Source organism: Monodon monoceros, unplaced genomic scaffold (assembly GCF_005190385.1).
Source record: "Monodon monoceros isolate NGI ecotype Baffin Bay Population unplaced genomic scaffold, NGI_Narwhal_1 Super_Scaffold_11, whole genome shotgun sequence".
NCBI lineage: Eukaryota > Metazoa > Chordata > Mammalia > Artiodactyla > Monodontidae > Monodon > Monodon monoceros.
The window spans coordinates 49088635-49108796 of record NW_021703767.1 but is presented as its reverse complement, the minus strand read 5'-3'; the positions used below and the strand labels follow the sequence as shown (position 1 = coordinate 49108796).

Below are 20162 nucleotides of genomic sequence, written 5' to 3'. Positions count from 1 at the left end.
TCAACAACCCTCTGATTTTCCACCCTCACCCTCGTCCTCCCCCAGGATTCCTAGGCACCCCTAGCACTCTGGGACTGTGGTCTCACTTTCAAAGAGGAAAAGAACACTTTCCAGAACTTATTTATTTATTGCACACTGAGGAGTCAGGCAAATGCACTCCACTGAAGACATAAACCCTGGAGAGAATAATGTCTAACACTAGAGAATGAATACACTTGGATTTCTGGCATGAGCGACTAGCTAATCTTTAAAAGCTGAATTTACCCAGATCTACAAAGATAATGCTGAGCACCTTTATTTTCAGGGGGGAAGGGAGGGGGGTGGGAACGGAGTGGGGAGGTCTTATTTCTGTTGTTTCCCTTGGAGATTTATTTCCTAGTACTTTCTGGGTAACTGCTATTTCCTTTAATAGGGCCCAGAAGCAGACTCACCTCTGGCTTGCAACACACGGCTATAAAGGCTTACCATACACATTCTTGGCAAGTGCCCAGATGGATCAATCTGAAACTTAATACCTGAAGCTGGGAAGTATCAGTCAGTTGGTATTTAACAAAATGATGGTTGTTCAGAAAGGTAAAATGGATCATATTGGAACAACAAACTTATATTTGCTAAAGAAAAGTTACTCTTAACTTTTATAAAATATAATTTTCACAGAAGAGCCTTATTATGGATTCTCCCATTCACAAGTAGCATCAAATCAATCATCTGAGTTCTAGAATATGAGGAGATCCACTAAATGAAGTTAATGCTGTCATTCCAAAATAAAAATCGATATTTTAACCCAATGAAATTATATATTAATCACCATTTTAATATTTTATTATAAATCTAAATGGCCAACCTATGTAAATAATGATATCATTTAGCTAAACTGTTAGGCAGACTTTTATAATTAAGTCATGAAAACATAGAAAAATATTTGTATGTTAAATTTAAAAACACAGATAAAAATTACATGTTCTCTGTGATTACAGCTGTGTGATTTAAAAAACCTAGAAGAAAATAAACCAAACTGCTAATGCTCATCGCAGATGATAGAATTAGATATGGATTCTATCCATAGATTTTCTTTTTCTAGATTTTACAATATGTTTATTTAATATCCTTTACATTTATAATGGAAACACAACTCTGTGGTATTGGCTTAAAATAAACTTTTCAGAAGAAATTAAAATTGTTCTGAGAATGATTTAGGTAATATTCCAAACTCTACACTTAGGCATTTTTTTTAACTTCCACACGAGCATAGAAAGACACATTAGAAGGACAGAGTGAATGAGAATACTTTAAGAAACTGTGTCATCAGATCTTTAGGACATGTCACTAAATCAAAAATTAACGGGATGGGGCTTCCCTGGTGGTGCAGTGGTTAAGAGTCTGCCTGCCGATGCAGGGGACACGGGTTCGTGCCCCGGTCCGGGAAGATTCCACATGCCGCGGAGCTACTGGGTCCGTGAGCCATGGTCGCTGAGCCTGTGCGTCCGGAGCCTGTGCTCCGCAACAGGAGAGGCCACAACAGTGAGAGGCCTGCGTACCGCAAAAAAAAAAAAAAAAATTAACGGGATGAGATCGTGAGAAATCATTTGCACAAACAACTAGTACCACTCCGAAGCTCTGGAGAGGCAGTAAAAATTGAAATTCTCCTGGGAAGACATGACTCAGCCTCCTCCAATGATCCTTGAGTAAATGCTCAAAAGTTCTTTCATAAAAAATAAAACCTCTTTACAAAATCCAAAAAATTCTAGTTGAAAAGGGCTATGGACTCTCACATACCTTAGTTCAAATCTAAACTCAAGTTCCTCATCTATAAAATGGAACTATTATCTGCACTATTAGACCATGATCAGAATTAAATGTTATGGGAAAAGCTCCTAAAATAATAGACAAAAAATATTATTTCCTTAGTTCTATCTTCCCTCTGTGTTTCTCAAAACATAGACCACCATTGCATCAAAACTCCTGGGCATTTGTCACTAAGGTTGATTCCACAATTCCCAAAGGCATAGCCCCTAATTCTGCATTTTTATCAAATATTCCAAGTGAGGGACTTCCCTAGTGGCGCAGTGGTTAAGAATCCGCCTGTCAGTGCAGGGGACACGGGTTCGAGCCCTGGTCCAGGAAGATCCCGTGTGTCACAGAGCAACTAAGCCCATGTGCCACAACTACAGAGCCTGCGCTCTAGAGCCTGCAAGCCACAACTACTGAGCCTATGTGCCACAACTAATGAAGCCCACATGCCCAGAGCCTATGCTGAGCAACAAGAGAAGCCACCACAGTGAGAAGCCCGTGCACTGCAACAAAGAGTAGCCACCACTCACCGCAACGAGAGAAAACTCGCACGCAGCAACGAAGGCCCTACGCAGCCAAAAAAAACTAATTTTAAAAAAAACTTAAAAAAAATATTCAGAGTGATCCTTAGACATTCTAAAGGTTAAAGGCCATTAAAATTAAGCCATCTTAATATATTTAACTACCTGCTCCACTTCAGACTCAGAAAATAATTTAAAATCATATTTATTTATTTTATAACCTTGAAGGTGGCCCTCAAGGCTAGGAAAGAAAGATCTTAAACTCTCTGTTTTAAGTTAAAAACGCAGATTCTTTTTTTTTTTTTTTTTTTTTTTTTTTTTGCGGTACGCAGGCCCCTCACTGTTGTGGCCTCTCCCGTCGCGGAGCACAGGCTCCGGATGCGCAGGCTCAGCGGCCACGGCTCACGGGCCCAGCCTCTCCGCGGCATGTGGGATCTTCCTGGACCGGGGCACAAACCCGCGTCCCCTGCATCGGCAGGCAGACTCCCAACCACTGTGCCACCAGAGAAGCCCAAAACCCAGATTCTCTGACCCATTCTTCTAAGGGTGTATTTTTTCATGCTTTAGGCATCTGTCTTCATCTCTAAAGCCTCCCCAGTTTCTTCACATGTTCACTTAGGGATAAACAAAACTATATTGTAGCTCAAAAAGAAAAGAGTACTTACTAAAATGGCACAAATTAATTTAAACTTATTTAAAATTAATAAGGTAAAGACAGTCAAGTAAAATTGATAATTCAATTATTTTAAGAGAGCCAATAGGAACAGCACCTTTTACTTCCAAGCATGACAGAATGTGTGTACCTTATGCCCAAATCAACCCATCACAGATTTCAATATCTAAATTTAATTTTTAATTAGATTTTAATTTCTAATTTGGGTATGCAATTCAAAATAACAACCAAAAAAGAAATACTCAAAATTGATGGAAATAATTTCTACAACTTTATAACAAACAATAGCAATCTTTACATAAGTCAATTCTTAAAACCCTCAAACTTCAGAACACAAAAATAAATTTTCCTTTATAGATTTTCCCCTTCCAGCTCCAAAAGTGGTTATTTTAGAATAAGTATTCATCCTGTAAAATTTAGCTGAATCAGATAAGTAACAATTACCCAATGCAAATATCAATTCAATGCACAGATTTTATATATACTGCTTTCATATTTCCCCTTTGCTTCTTTTCTAGATAAAAGCCAGACACCGTAAATATTCTCATTAGAAAGTTCTGACCAAGGACACTGGCCTTTTCAAGTAATCCAGAAAAAACTGGATCATCAAGATAAACTTCTAAGACACAGCAGTCTTCAGTGTGTTACGGGAGCCACTGACTAAAAGCCTTGGGGTTAATTCACTTCCCGCTGAAGATGTACCAATTATGCTATTCATGTAGATGTGCTCAATTTCCTTTACCAGACAAGATACAAACACTCCACTGCCAACCAAACTTGTCCCTTCCACTTAGGTCACAACATTTTTCACACTTTTTAGCACAGTATCCCCTCCCCTCCCAGGAGAAGCTAGTTCAAACACACTCATTAGTATCTTTGGTTACGAGGGCAATATAGTGTGTAAATGCTGTTAATAATCGTTCCCCCATAGATAAGTCAAGATGGGAAAAAATCCTATAGGTAGGTATAAATGTAATCTGCATTTTCTAAGCTCCTTACAAGTCATTATATAAAGTCCATCTCTTTTTTTTAAATTTTAAATACATATCAATGGCAGCCATCTCTCCATAGGGCCACCCATAAACTTTCCGTAGTGCAGGTGATAGAGAAGGTCACTGAATGTGATTTCTCCAGTCTCCTGCAGGGCAGACTAGCTCTCCAAGGGGCACACAAAGGACAAGAACATGTCCAGCTGGTTCTTCACAATAACTTCATCTGGATGTAGCTTGTGGGGCAGATAATGGGCCAGGGTCATCTCCCAGGCATCAACGAGATATACCCCAACTCCCGAGAACATCTTCCGAAGGATAGTGTCCAGCTGAAAGTTATACCAGTCGCTGTTGAAAAGGCTCACTTCAGGTCCCAGCTCTTGGGCGTTGGCTGTCCGGATGACTACCACAGTCTTAGGGCTTCGATCCAAGAGCTGGACCACGGCTCGACGGATGTTCCTGAGCCGCCGGATATACACTTCCAAGGGGAAGGTGCTGAAATGAGACCACACAGCTATGGCAACGACTGTGTTCTTCCCTCCCACGATGCCATTCAGCTCATTCGCCACATAACGGAGGTCATTGCTAAAGACAGTCGTGAAGCGGATCGGTGGACCGTGGCAGCGGTATTTGAGCAGGATATTGTGCTTCTGGTCCACCGCAAGGAAGGGACCCACATTCTTCGGGCTACCCAAGTTAAACTCCACTAAATCTGAAACAAGGGAAACTCAGATTCATAAGAATGTTTAAACCAAGCGATATATTTTGATTATTCTTTAGTTAGTGGCTTCAAAGAACAATTTTTTAAAATGAAACAACAAAAAGGTACAATACAAATGTAAAGGAAACACCTATTTCACGTCACTTTGGCCCCCTTGGCTTCAATGGACCTTTATATTTTAACATATTTATTACTTAAATCACTCCATAAGCATGACATTACAAGTAATACCATCAGCAATTGATTCTAGACCTGAGAAGCAAAATAACCTGTTTACCTCTAATTATTAGGCCAAGAAATCTTCCTGTTTGCACTGACTGCTGAATATCTAAACATCGATTTGGCATTTACACATTACTGTTATAACAGATCAAAATTATTTCTTCCAGGTCAAGAACTATATAACTTCTGCTTTTTTACAAACACATAATAGTAACCAAATACCTCTTTTTGAAATAAGCAAAAGAAAGAAGCAACCATGCTTCTTTTGACTTTCAATTTCACCCTATGGATGGAAAACCCTGTTTATGTCTTAGAAAACTTCTCTCTCTGTCATAACAAACACAGCAGCACAAGTTAGAATTCCCTTCTCTCCCTCTACTTTATCTAGGTTGTGTTTCCAAGTCCTGCTCCTCTGAAGATCCCAGGAATCAATGATTATTCTCCCTTATTACTCCTCAAAAAGGCTGTACAATTCATCACTGAACATTCACCCCATGAGGAAAGAGGGTCTGTGTCATATCCCTAAATATTCCTATAAGTGCCTTACACAGACCAGATTAAGTAACCCTTGGCAGCCAAACTGAATTCACATTTCCTAAGCACCTCTTCCGTGCCAGCACTATTGTGCTATAAGCCAGCAATGCAGGACTTTGCTGGCGGTCCAGTGGTTAAGACTCCACACTTCCACTGCAGGGGGCATGGGTTCAGTCCCTGGTCAGGGAATTAAGATCCCTCATGGCACGGCCAAAAAGAAAAAAAAATAGAATAAAAAAATAATAAAATAAATTAGAATAGTTTCCCAGCTTTAAAAAAAAAAGCCAGCAATGCTCAGATGGGTAAGTCACAGTCCTTGCCCTCAAGGAGTTTATAGTCAATTCTGAAGAAGTACCATCAAACTATAATTGTCCCATATTATTTACTCTTAAGGGTTAAAGTCAAGGTTTCACTTTTTTCTCCATGAGTTGCCAGGCTCCTCTTCTAAATTCTCATACCTAATTCATTACTACTTAGCATGTGGCCCCACTTAAATTGAATAGAAGCTCAATTAACCATTCTTTCTTTTGATTAAGATCAAGCCCAACACAAGGCTTTATCGGGTAAAGATCTGTCTGCAAAGGGTAGGGTGGAAAATGCTCAAGACATGCAATGTGATCATTGCTATGAAAGGAAATACCAAGCTATGTCATTAGAACTTAAGAATCAAGCAACTGGGGCTTCCCTGGTGGCAGAGTGGTTAAGAATCCGCCTGCCAATGCAGGGGACACGGGTTCGAGCCCTGGTCCAGGAAGATCCCACATGCCACAGAGCAACTAAGCCTGTGCGCCACAACTACTGAGCCTGCGCTCTAGAGCCCACGAGCACAACTACTGAAGCCCGTGTGCCACAAATACTGAAGCCCATGTGCCTAGAGCCTGTGCTCTGCAACAAGAGAAGCCACCGCAATGAGAAGCCCTCGCACCGCAACAAAGAGTAGTCCCCACTCACCGCAACTAGAGGAAGCCCACACACAGCAACGGAAGACCCAACGCACCCAAAAAAAAATAAATAAAATAAATTTATTAAAAAAAAAGAAAAGAATCAAGCAACTGCAGGCTCCTGGAGGGCCCTGCCTGGTCAACACCGAACTGTGCCTAGCATCATGTCATACAAATGATTTCCCTTCTCCTGCTTTTGAACTTACGCTTCATCAACTAGAACTCTGCTATGTCTGTTTCAATAAAAAAAAGCAAGCAAATCAAAACCGGAATTAACTTTCTATTTTGGGGAGTCATATCTACTTCCTCCTTTCCTTCCTTCTAAAAATTAAATTTGAAACTAAGTTGATGTAATAAATAAAAGAGAAAAAAGAAAAACACAACCACTCCCAACTGTGGGAAGTTGCTTTATGAAAAGCCCTGTCCATAAACAGCCATCAGAAACAGTTCCCTCTGCTCAATGTTATGTGGCAGCCTGGATGGGAGGGGAGTTTGGGGGAGAATGGATACATGTATATGTATGGCAGAGTCACTCTGCAGTACACCTGAAACTATCACAACATTGTTAATCGGCTATACTCCAAAAATAAAAAGTTAAAAAAAAAATTTTAAACACACAAACAAACAAAAAAACCCAGTTCCCACAGAACTATTCATCAGCTCTCTAAACTCTAAGTGGGGCCTTTAGTCCTGCTGCCCCAAATCCATCCCTCCTCACTCCATCCGCACCACTTCCAGGAAGAGGAAAAGGCCCACTGTGAATAAGGGATGGCCCTCCCATGAGTGGTATGAACTTCAACAAGCAGCCAGTGCTTTCATCGATGCGTCACAGCCCCACCATTGATCAGAAACTATCACTCATCTCTCCAAGGTTAGGACACCTCTTCAGTCCTACAGAGAAATAACTGCTTCCTCACCTGATGCCTTTCTTCAGGCACCGGACTGGGTCTGCTTATTTCAAAGCTGAATTTTGTATGTGTGGGAAAGAGTTATGAAACAAAAAGCAAAGTACCAACCTGGAACAAATGTAGTGAGGTATTCAAACCATTGCCTGATTGTCGAGTCACCAAATAAATACACCACTTTTCTTTGTAAGCATTCTGTAATGTTGTCAGGGTCATTAAACTGGCGCATCTTAAACTTTCTGGGCCTCCACTGATTTTTGTAATAATAGCCAGAAGGAAAAGTTCCTAAGCCTTGAGATAGTTCTAGGTTGTTGGTTTCTGGAAAAAAAAAAAAAAAAGATATTCTGAAATTCTCCTCCAACAAACCATACCTAAAAAATGTTCCAAGAAACACAATTATGCCCCTATGTTTGTTAGCTTGCTGGCTACGGATAACATTTCCTGCCATCACATCTCAAAGAAATCCCAGACTTCCCCCCTCCTACAAAAAGTTCTCCTTTGCACAAAAATAGGAAGATCTGAAGTGGGTGTGAGGGTGTTTGTGGACACGCTCAAAGGGGAAAGGGGACGTTGATCATTCCCTCTGATTACGCATGTTTTTCTCAAAGCCAAAAATAAAGGCAGGCCAAAACCAAGGAAATGTGTAGATGTAAGCATTGTCCAGCATTATCCCAGAACAGGAGAAGAACTTCTCATCCAAATGCCTGTGAGGCAAGTAAAAATTTAAATTCATATTTTACATATGGATAATAATATTAGTCCACACTGTTTCTCAGCCCATTAAAAAGAAAAGTTTCAATCCATGGGTCCTACAATCAAATATTAACTCGGAAAACCACCACTGAATACAGAAAACAAACCAATGACACACATTCTAAAGATTTACTGCCCACAACACAAAAGGTTCAGAAGTCTTTATGCACAATGAACAATATTAAAATTGTATTAGCAGTGTGTACTCATGGTTGTAGCCTAGCTACACATGATAACACAAGTGCCGGGATACCTTTCACAGAGAAAGTCAACACCTTTCTGCCCTAACACCTCCCTCAGAAAATGCCACTGCAAAAATGGCACGCTTTACATGCTTCAACAGGGATGCCTAATATTTCCTGCAGGTTTACTCTGCACCAGACACTGTTCTGAGCAATTAAATTTATTATCTCATGGGACGCTCACAATAACCCTTTAAGGTAGGTCCTATTATCCCTACCTTTCAAAACATTTAAGCAACTTGATCCAGAGACAGTATGTAGCAAAGCCAGGATCTAATCCAAGCCGGTGAGCCCCCAAGCCCATGCTCTTAACCACTGTGTTACATCGCCTCTCAAAAAGAGATGTTAATAGGTATCTTTCTTTTTGGCTTTTTTCCTGAAAGAGTACATTTATTCATTTCTAACATTTATTATTCAAACCTGCAATCTTCAAAAAACCACCAATCATTTTATATCACTCCCTTACACAGCCCAAAGTTGAAATCTTGATCATATTCCAGTAATTTTAGAGTCTCACCTGTTAAACCACAATTTAAAATCCAAATGCTCAGAAATTTAAATTTAAATATGACTCAGAAATTTAAATTTAAGTGAGTCTCCTATTTGTGACTATTTTCAGCTTCTTTGACTTCTTGATATTATCTCTATACTAAAAATTATTTTGGAAGGAGACCTTCAAGATGGCGGAGGAGTAAGACGTGGAGATCACCTTCCTCCCCACAAATACATCAGAAATACATCTACATGTGGAACCACTCCTACAGAATACCTACTGAACGCTGGCAGAAGACCTCAGACCTCCCAAAAGGCAAGAAACTCCCCACGTACCTGGGTAGGGCAAAAGAAAAAATAAAAAACAGAGGCAAAAGAACAGGGACGGGACCGGCACCAGTGGGAGGGAGCTGTGAAGGAGGCAAGGTTCACACACTAGAAAGGCCCTTCGCGGGCGGAGACTGCGGGAGGCGGAGGGGGGAGCTACGGAACCACGGAGGAGAGCGCAGCAACAGGGGTGCGGAAGGCAAAGCGGAGAGATTCCCGCACATAGGATCGGTGCCGACCGGCACTCACCAGCCCAAGAGGCTTGTCTGCTCCCCCGCCGCGGCAGGCGGGGTCTGGGAGCTGAGGCTCGGGCTCCGGAGGTCGGTTCCCAGGGAGAGGACTGGGGTTGGCTGCGTGAAGACAGCCCGAAGGGGGCTACTGCACCACAGCTAGCTGGGAGGGAGTCCAGGAAAAAGTCTAGAGCTGCCTAAGGGGCAAGAGACCATTGTTTGGGGTGCGCGAGGAGAGGAGATTCAGAGCACCACCTAAACGAGCTCCAGAGATGACCGTGAGCCACGGCTCTCAGCGCGGACCCCAGAGACAGTCAGGAGACGCTAAGGCTGCTGCTGCAGCCACCAAGAAGCCTGTGTGCGAGCACAGGTCACTAACCACACCTCCCTTCCGGAGAGCCTGTGCAGCCCGCCACTGCCAGGGTCCCGTGATCCAGGGACAACTCCCTCGGGAGAATGCACGGCACACCTCAGGCTGGTGCAATGTCACGCCAGCCTCTGCCGCCGCAGGTTCACCCCGCATTCTGTACCCCTCCTTCCCCCTGGCCTGAGTGAGCCAGAGCCCCCTAATCAGCTGTTCCTTTAACTCTGTCCTGTCTGAACGAAGAACAGACGCCCTCAGGTGACGTACACGCACAGGTGGAGCCAAATCCAAAGCGGGACCCCAGGAGCTGTGTGTACAAAGAAGAGAAACGGAAATCTCTCCCAGCAGCCTCAGGAGCAGCGGATTAAAGCTCCACAATCAACGTGATGTACCCTGCATCTCTGGAATACCTGAACAGACAACAAATCATCCCAAAATTGAGGTGGTGGACTCCGGGAGCAACTGTAGACTAGGGGTTTGCTTTCTGCATCTAATTTGTTTCTGGCTTTATGTTTATCTTAGTTTAGCATTTAGAGATTATTATTACTGGTAGATTTATTGATTGATTTGATTGCTCTCTTCCTCTTTTTTTTTTAATATATAGATATATTTTTTTTCCTTTTTCTCTTTTTGTGAGTGTGTATGTGTATGCTTCTTTGTGTGATTCTGCCTGTATAGCTTTGCTTTTACCATTTGTCCTAGAGTTCTGTCCATTTTTCTGTTGTTTTTCTTTTTTAGTATAATTTTTAGCACTTATCATCATTGGTGGATTTGGTTTGGTTGCTCCCTTCTTTCTTTCTTTTTTTTTATTACTTTTTAATTTTTTTATTTTTAATAATTACTTTTTAATTTTTTATTTTAATTCTTCCTTCCTTCCTTCCTCCCTTCCTTCCTTCCTTTCTTCTTCCGTCCATCCTTCCTTTCTCTCTCTCTCTCTCTTTCTTTCTTTCTCCCTTTTCTTCTGAGCTGTGTGGCTCACAGGTTCTCAGTGCTCCAGCTGGGTGTCAGGCCTAAGCCTCTGAGGTGGGAGAGCCGAGTTCACGACATTGGTCCACCAGAGACCACCCAGCCCCACGTAATATCATCAGTCACTGAGAGCTCTCCCAGAGATCTCCATCTCAACGCTAAGACCCAGCTCCACTCAACGACCAGCAATCTACAGTGCTATAGACACCCTATGCCAAACAACTAGCAAGACAGGAACACAACCCCACCCATTAGCAGAGAGGCTGCCTAAAATCATAATAAGGTCACAGACACCCGAAACACACCACCAGACGTGGACCTGTCCACCAGAAAGACAAGATCCAGCTTCAACCACCAGAACACAGGCACTAGTCCCCTCCACCAGGAAGCCTACACAATGTACTGAACCAATCTTACCCACGGCGGGCCGACACCAAAAACAACGGGAACTACGAACTTGCAGCCTGTGAAAAAGAGACCCCAAACAGAGTAAGTTAGGCAAAATGAGAAGACAGACAAACACACAGCAGATAAAGGAGCAAGCTAAAAACACATCAGACCAAACGAACGAAGAGGAAATAGTCAGTCTACCTGAAAAAGAATTGAGAGTAATGATAGTAAAGATGATCCAAAGTCTTGGAAATAGAATGGAGAAAATTCAAGAAAGGTTTAACAAGGACCTAGAAGAACTAAAGAGCAAAAAAACAATGAGGAACAACACAATAAATGAAATTAAAAATTCTCTAGAAGGAATCAACAGCAGAATAACTGACACAGGAGAACAGATAAGTGACCTGGAAGATAAAATAGTGTAAATAACTACTGCAGAGCAGAATAAAGAAAAAACAATGAAAAGAATTGAGGACAGTCTTAGAGACCTCTGGGACAACGGTAAACACACCAACATTCGAAATATAGGGGTCCCAGAAGAAGAAGAGAAAAAGAAAGGGACTGAGAAAATATTTGAAGAGATTATAGTTAAAAACTTCCCTAATATGGGAAAGGAAATAGTTGATCAACTCCAGGAAGCATAGAGAGTTCCATACAGGATAAATCCAAGGAGAAACATGCCAAGACACATATTAATCAAACTATCAAAAATTAAATACAAAGAAAAAATATTAAAAGCAGCAAGGGAAAAACAACAAATAACATACAAGGGAATCCCCATAAGGTTAACAGCTGATCTTTCAGCTGAAACTCTACAAGGCAGAAGGGAGTGGCAGGACATACTTAAAGTGATGTAAGGGAAAAACCTACAACCAAGATTACTCTACCCAGCAAGGATCTCATTCAGATTCGACAGAGAAATTAAAACCTTTACAAACAAGCAAAAGCTAAGAAAATTCAGCACCGCCAAAACAGCTTTACAACAAATGCTAAAGGAACTTCTCTAGGCAGGAAACACAAGACAAGGAAAAGATCTACAATAACAAACCCCAAACAATTAAGACAATGGTAATAGGAATATATATATCGATAATTACCTTAAATGTAAATGGATTAAATATTCCAAGCAAAACACATAGAAGTGGCTGAATGGATACAGAAACAAGACCCATATATATGCTATCTACAAGAGACCCACTTCAGACCTAGGGACACATACAGAATGAAAGTGAGGGGATGGAAAAAGATATTCCATGTAAATGGAAATAAAAAGAAAGTTGGAGTAGCAATTCTCATATCAGACAAAAGAGACTTTAAAGACTATTACAAGAGACAAAGAAGGACACTACATAATAATCAAGGGGTCAAACCAAGAAGAAGATATAACAATTGTAAATATGCATGCACCCAACATAGGAGCACCTCAATACATAAGGCAAATGCTAACAGCCATAAAAGGGGAAAGCGACAGTAACACAATCATAGTAGGGGAGTTTAACACTCCACTTTCACCAATGGACAGATTATCCAAAATGAAAATAAATAAGGAAACACAAGCTTTAAATGATACATTAAACAAGATAGACTTAATTGATATTTTGAGGACATTCCATCCAAAAACAACAGAATACACTTTCTTTTCAAGTGCTAATGGAACATTCTCCAGGACATATCCTATCCTGGCTCACAAATCAAGCCTTGGTAAATTTAAGAAAATTGAAATTGTACCAAGTATCTTTTCTGACCACAACACTATCACACTACATATCAATTACAGGAAAAAAATCTGTTAAAAGTACAAACACATGGAGCCTAAACAGTACACAACTTACTAACCAAGAGATCACTGAAGAAATCAAAGAGGAAATCAAAAAATACCTAGAAACAAATGACAATGAAAACATGACGACCCAAAACCTATGGGATGCAGCAAAACCAGTTCTAAGAGGGAAGTTTATAGCAATACAATCCTACCTCAAGAAACAAGAAACATCTCAAGTAAACAACCTAACTTTACACGTAAAGCAATTAGAGAAAGCAGAACAACAACAACAACAAAAAAAAACCCAAGTTAGCAGAAGGAAAGAAATCATAAAGATCAGGTCAGAAATAAATGAAAAAGATATGAAGGAAAGAATAGCAAAGATCAGTAAAAGTAAAAGCTGGTTCTTTGAGAAGATAAACAAATTGATAAACCATTAGCCAGACTCACCAAGAAAAAAAGGGAGAAGACTCAAAGCAACAGAATTAGGATTGAAAAAGGAGAAGTAACAACTGACACTGCAGAAATACAAAGGATCATGAGAGATTAACTACAAGCAACTCTATGCCAAAAAAATGGATAACCTGGAAGAAATGGACAAATTCTTAAAAAAGCACAACCTTCTGAGACTGAACCAGGAAGAAATAGAAAATATAAACAGACCAATCACAAGCACTGAAATTGAGACTGTGATTAAAATCTTCCAACAAACAAAAGCCCATGATGAGATGGCTACACAGGTGAATTCTATCAAATATTTAGAGAAGAGCTAACACCTATCCTTCTCAAACTCTTCCAAAATATAGCAGAGGGAGGAACACTCCCAAACTCATTCTATGAGGCCACCATCACCCTGATACCAAAACCAAACAAAGATGTCACAAAGTAAGAAAACTACAGGCCAATCACTGATGAACATAGATGCAAAAATCCTCAACAAAATACTAGCAAACAGAACCCAACAGCACATTAAAAGGATCACACACCATGACTAAGTGGGGTTTATCCCAGGAATGCAAGGATTCTTCAATATATGCAAATCAGTCAATGTGATAGGGACTTTCCTGGTGGTGCAGTGGTTAAGAATCTGCCTGCCAATGCAGGGGACACAGGTTCGAGCCCTGGTCCAGGAAGATCCCACATGCTGCGGTGCAACTAAGCCCGTGCATCACAACTACTGAGCCTGCACTCTAGAGCCCGTGAGCCACAACTACTGAGCCTGCGTGCCACAACTACTGAAGCCCACACACCTAGAGCCCATGCTCTGCAACAAGAGAAGCCAATGCTGCAATGAGAAGCCCGTGCACCACAACGAAGAGTAGCCCCCGCTCACCACAACTAGAGAAAGCCCATGCCCAGCAATGAAAATCCAACGCAGCCAAAATCAATCAATCAATCAATCAATGAGATAAACCATATTAACAAATTGAAGGAGAAAAACCACATGATCATCTCAACAGATGCAGAAAAAGCTTTGGACAAAATTCAACACCCATGGGCTTCCCTGGTGGCGCAGTGGTTGAGAATCTGCCTGATAATGCAGGGGACAGGGGTTCAAGCCCTGTTCTGGGAGGATCCCACATGCCACGTAGCAACTAGGCCCGTGTGCCACAACTACTGAGCCTGCGCGTCTGGAGCCTGTGCTCCGCAACAAGAGAGGCCGCGACAGTGAGAGGCCTGCGCACCATGATGAAGAGTGGCCCCCACTCGCCACAATTAGAGAAAGCCCTCGCACAGAAACAAAGACCCAACACAGCAAAAAAATAAATAAATTACTAAACTCCTTCCCCCAACATCTTAAAAAAAAAAAAAAAAAAATTCAACACCCATTTACGATAAAAACGCTCCAGAAAGTAGGCATAGAGAGAACTTACCTCAACATAATAAAGGCTATATATGACGAACCCACAGCTAACGTTGTTCTCAATGGTGAAAGGCTGAAACCATTTCCTCTAAGATCAGGAACAAGACAAGGTTGTCCACTCTCACCACTGTTATTCAACATAGTTTTGGAAGTTTTAGCCACAGCAATCAGAGAAGAAAAAGAAATAAAAGGAATCCAAATCGGAAAAGAAGAAGTAAAGCTGTCCCTATTTGCAGATGACATGATACTATTCATAGAGAATCCTAAAGATGCTACCAGAAAATGACTAGAGCTAATCAATGAACTTGGTAAAGCAGCAGGATACAAAATTAATGCACAGAAATCTCTTGCATTCCTATATACTAAGGATGAAAAATCTGACAGAGAAATTAAGGAAACATTCCCATTTACCACCGCAACAAAAAGAATAAAATACTTAGGAATAAACCTACCTAAGGAGACAAGACCTGTATGCAGAAAACTAAAAGACACTAAGGAATGAAATTAAAGATGATACAAATAGATGGAGAGATATACCATGTTCTTGGATTGGAAGAGTCAACATTGTGAAAATGACTCTACTACCCAAAGCAATCTACCGATTCAATGCAATCCCTATCAAAATACCAGTCGCATTTTTCACAGAACTAGAACAAAAAATTTCACAATTTGTATGGAAACACAAAAGACCCCAAATAGCCAAAGCAATCTTGACAAAGAAAAATGGAGCAGGAGGAATCAGGCTCCTGGACTTCAGACTATACTACAAAGCTACAGTAATCTAGACAGTATGGTACTGGCACAAAAACAGAAATATAGATCAATGGGACAGGATAGAAAGCCCAGAGATAAACCCATGCACATATAGTCACCTTATTTTTGATAAATGAGGCAAAAATAAACAAAGGAGAAAAGACAGCCTCTTCAATAAGTGGTGCTGGGAAAACTGGACAGCTATATGTAAAAGAATGAAACTAGAACACTCCCTAACACCATATACAAAAATAAACTCAAAATGGATTAAAGACCTAAATGTAGGCCAGACACTATAAAACTCTTAGAGGAAAACATAGGCAGAACACTCTATGACATAAATCACAGCAAAATCCGTTTTGACCCACCTCCTAGAGAAATGGATATAAAAACAAAAATAAACAAGTGGGACCTAATGAAACTTAAAAGCTTTTGCACAGCAAAGGAAACTATAAACAAGACGAAAAGACAACCCTCTGAATGGGAGAAAATATTTGCAAATGAAACAACTGACAAAGGATTAATCTCCAAAATATATAAACAGCTCATGCAGCTCAATATAAAAAAAAAAAAAACCAATCAAATATTTGTCAGAAGACCTAAATAGACATTTTTCCAAAGAAGGTATACAGATTGCCAACAAACACATGAAAGAATGCTCAACATCACTAATCATTAGAGAAATGCAAATCAAAACTGCAAGGAGGTATCACCTCACACCAGTGAGAATGGCCATCATCAAAAAATCTACAAACAATAAATGCTGGAGAGGGTGTGGAGAAAAGGGGACCCTCTTGCACTGTTGGTGGGAATGTAAATTGATACAGCCACTATAGAGAACAGTAGGGAGGTTCCTTAAAAAACTAAAAATTGAACTACCATATGACCCAGCAATCCCACTACTGGGCATATACCCTGAGAAAACCATAATTCAAAGAGTCATGTACCACAATGTCCATTGCAGCTCTATTTACAATAGCCAGGACATGGAAGCAACCTAAGTGTCCATCGACAGATGAATGGATAAAAAAGATGTGGCACATATATACAATGGAGTATTACTCAGCCATATAAAGAAACAAAATTGAGTTATGTGTAGTGAGGTGGATGGGCATAGAGTCTGTCATACACAGTGAATTAAGTCAGAAAGAGAAAAACAAATACCGCATATATAACACATATATATGGATTCTAAAAATAAAGGTTCTGAAGAACCTAGGGGCAGGACAGGAATAAAGATGCAGACGCAGAGAATGGCCTTGCGGACACTGGGAGGGGGAAGAGTAAGCTGAGACAAAGTGAGAGAGTGGCATGGACTTATATATACTACCAAATGTAAAACAGAGAGCTATGGGGAAATAGGGAGATCAGCTCGGTGCTTTGTGACCACCTAGAGGGGTGGATAGGGAGGGTGGGAGGGATACGCAAGAGGGAGGAGATATGTGGATATATGTATATGTTTAGCTGATTCACTTTGTTATAAAGCAGAAACTAACACGCCGTTGTAAAGCAATTATAATCCAATAAAGGTGTTAAAAAAGAAAAAAAAAGAAACAAAATTATTTTGGTTTTACTCCCTTCAAAGAAGATGCCCTATTTGACAGTGCATACTTAATCTTTTTTCTTAGGTATCTGCTAATGCTTTGCAGGTTCAGGGTCTAAACTGAAAAGTAAACAGAATTGTAAATGCTCTTTTGGCCAATGTGATTATCAAAGAAAAATGAGGGTTAGGGTAAGCACTTGCTTGGCTTATTCAAAAGCAATTTCTCAACATGCCACCAAGTGTGGCTTTACCATGTCACACCTTGCCCAAAGCTCCTCACTGTATCATCACATCAAGGCTGCACAGGCCAGAGAGCTCCTGAGCAGACACCTGGGGCATAAAGAAAACATTTACTGGAATGGGAATTAAAAGCGATTTTGAAGTCACAATATTTACCACAGTTAAGTCTGTAGACTCAGTAGCTGAGTCTGCTGTCAAATAAGGGTCATAAAGAAATGGGTATATCATACAGGAAACAATTACCATTTCCATTCAAATGTTAATTATATTTACTATCAGAGTTAAGTCAAGCAAAGCAAATCAATTACTGAACCTGACATTAATTCTTTAAACATGCAGCGCCAGATAACAGAACATATTTTTAAAGTGAAATGTGTTTACCTACATTGCCCTCTTATGCTCAACTGGGACAAAAACATTTCCTGACTAATATGATTTCAAGCAGCCTGAAGTTGTTTAAAAAGTCAGTGTTGCTTGGAGCTCAGAATGCATTTTCACATAAGATATCTGAGATATGAAAGCCCCTTAAATCAATAATATAATTCTTAATGTACTGTACAAGTGGAATGAAAATAATTAAAAAACAAAAATGAGTTATTACTCAATTTTATGGTTGTCTTGAACATTGATGGTGAAGGAAGTTTACAGGCAGGCGATTGTAAGAGCAGATATAAAGATCTTTATGCAAAATCAGGAGGGACAGTTTTGATTATTTGCAAGTAAGGTCCCTGCTTCTCTAAAATGTCCTGGCTTAAAAAAAATAAAATAAAATAAAATGTCCTGGCTTCTCTTTAAAAGTCCACAGCTTACACTTTCCTCCAAAGGGCATCATCCCATATCATTCATTAGCCATAATAAGGGCTATTTGGACCACAAATGTGACAAAACGAGAGAGAAAAAGGCAGAGATAAATTTTTCTAAATGATCTAGAAAGAGCTGGACGAGAGGGATACTGTGTGAGTTAAGGGTTGGAGGTGTGAACACAGGTCCCTTAATTTTCTGGCATGGAGTTAGAAGTAAGAACAGTGAAAGGCTGGCCAAAGGGAGCACGTGGTTCATGAGGGGAAGGAAAGACAAGTCAGAGAAGAAATGGAGGCAAACAATTCCCTGACCAGGGAACATGAGCACAGGAGTGCCGGGCACCACCTCGGGGAGGTAAGGAGTGAGGATAGCATGCCAAGCTCTGGGCATGCCCCGTCCAGGGCTGGGAACGTGAGGAGGTCCTAGCTACTCAGCCACCATACTGGCTTGAGTTTCCCCCCACAAAACCTTGGGAAATTGATTTTTTTCCATTCTATTTTAGTCCCCTAAAAGCTATGCATTTTACAAAGGAAAGATAAAAATGCTATGTGAGGTAGAAATACCTGTAGATTCAGAGAATGTTGAAAGGGACCTCAGAGAATAGCTAGTCCAAATATCTTTTAGAGGTAAAGAAAGCAAGTCAGAGTGACTTGCCAAAGTTTCTCAGAGTTGAAGAGACAGGAGGTAGCAGAGATGGGACCATTTACAGAGACCTACATTTATTATTGAAACGGCTGTGGGCTTCCTTTCCCCAAATGATATCAGTTTGCTGGATGTTATGTGTAGGATGTGAGTCCTTTGATTTCCTAAGTTAACTGGACCTGGACCTTGGTTTCATTATCTGTAAAACGGACAAACTACTAGTTATTCTGAAGGGCTGTTGTGAAAATTCGATACTGTAATAGTGTGAAAGTGCAGTTGTCACAATAAGGGGCCATACTGGAACGCTGGAAATATTCTATACACTGTAAACATTCTATATCTTGATCTGGGTGGTAGTTAATTAGTTTTCTATTGCTGTGTAACAAATCACCACAAACTTAACGGCTTAAAAACAAGGGGCATTTATTTTCCCACAGTTCTGCACGTCAGGAATCTGCACATGGTATGGCTAGGTTCTCTGCTCAGGATCTCACAGGTGGAAATCAGGATGTTAGCAGGGCTGTGTTCCTTTCTGAAGGCTCTGGAGAAAAATCTGCTTCCAAGTTTGTTCAAGTTGTTAGCCAAATTCAGTTCCTTGTGGTTATAAGATTGAGTTTCTCATTTCCTTGCTTGTCGTCAGCCCTTCAGCTCCTAGAAGCTGCCTACATTCCCTGCCCCATGGCCTCCTTCATCTTGAAAGCCAGCAATGAAGCATCTCCCTCACATGGAATCCTTTTCACACTTTCAATCTCTTTCTTCTGGAAGAACCTGGTCCCTGTTAAGGACTTATCTGGTTAGGTCAGATCCACCCAGGAAAATCTCTTTTTTTTTTTTTTTTTTTTGCGGTATGCGGGCCTCTCACTGTTGTGGCCTCTCCTGTTGCGGAGCACAGGCTCCGGACGCGCAGGCTCAGCGGCCATGGCTCACGGGCCCAGCCGCTCCACAGCATGTGGGATCCCCCCGGACCGGGGCACGAACCCGCGTCCCCTGCATCGGCAGGCGGACTCTCAACCACTGCGCCACCAGGGAAGCCCAATCTTTTTTTAAAGTCAACTTTGTCATATAATTGAAGGGACGGGTTTATATAAGGGCATGGATCATTGGGAGTCATCTTAGAATTCACCCTACAAAGATATGTACACATGTAAAACTCAGTCGTACTGTATGCTTATGATCTGTGTGCTCTATTGCATATGAGATAAATTTCAATAAACAGAGAAAACAGTAAAAAGCTATAAAGATGTTGATATTTATTCTATTGCTATTAAATCTAGCCCTATCCTAAACTTTCAGTAAACTCCCCCAAAAATATGAGCTCTAGTTTAGTTGCTGGTGAGGTTAGAAGCCATCAAGGTCCCACACCATTAGGCTATAATGGTCTGAGGACCACAGGGCAGATGCTCATGAAAATTCAGTAGTAATTCTGACACTGGAAAAGCCTGTCAGAAACCAGATGTTTGCCTTTGATAAGATAGTCTAGTCTAATTGAAAGCTGT

General features: G+C 40.8%; 1 protein-coding gene across 6 annotated transcripts in view; it reads right to left on the bottom strand.

Moving 5' to 3' along the window:
* Window positions 1-2740: 2740 nt before the first annotated feature.
* Window positions 2741-20162, bottom strand: part of NXPE3 (neurexophilin and PC-esterase domain family member 3) — a 52780-nt gene continuing 35358 nt past the window's right edge. For 5 of the 6 annotated variants that reach the window (XM_029214989.1, XM_029214992.1, XM_029214988.1 and 2 more), the window contains 2 exons: window positions 7409-7615; window positions 3238-4686 (listed from right to left, as the gene is read on the bottom strand). In XM_029214989.1, coding sequence (XP_029070822.1) covers window positions 4136-4686; window positions 7409-7615 — 758 coding nt within the window. In that variant the 3' untranslated portion in view covers window positions 3238-4135. Of the gene's footprint in view, window positions 4687-7408; window positions 7616-20162 lie in introns of all 6 variants that reach the window. The other variant, XM_029214993.1, reaches the window with a different exon arrangement.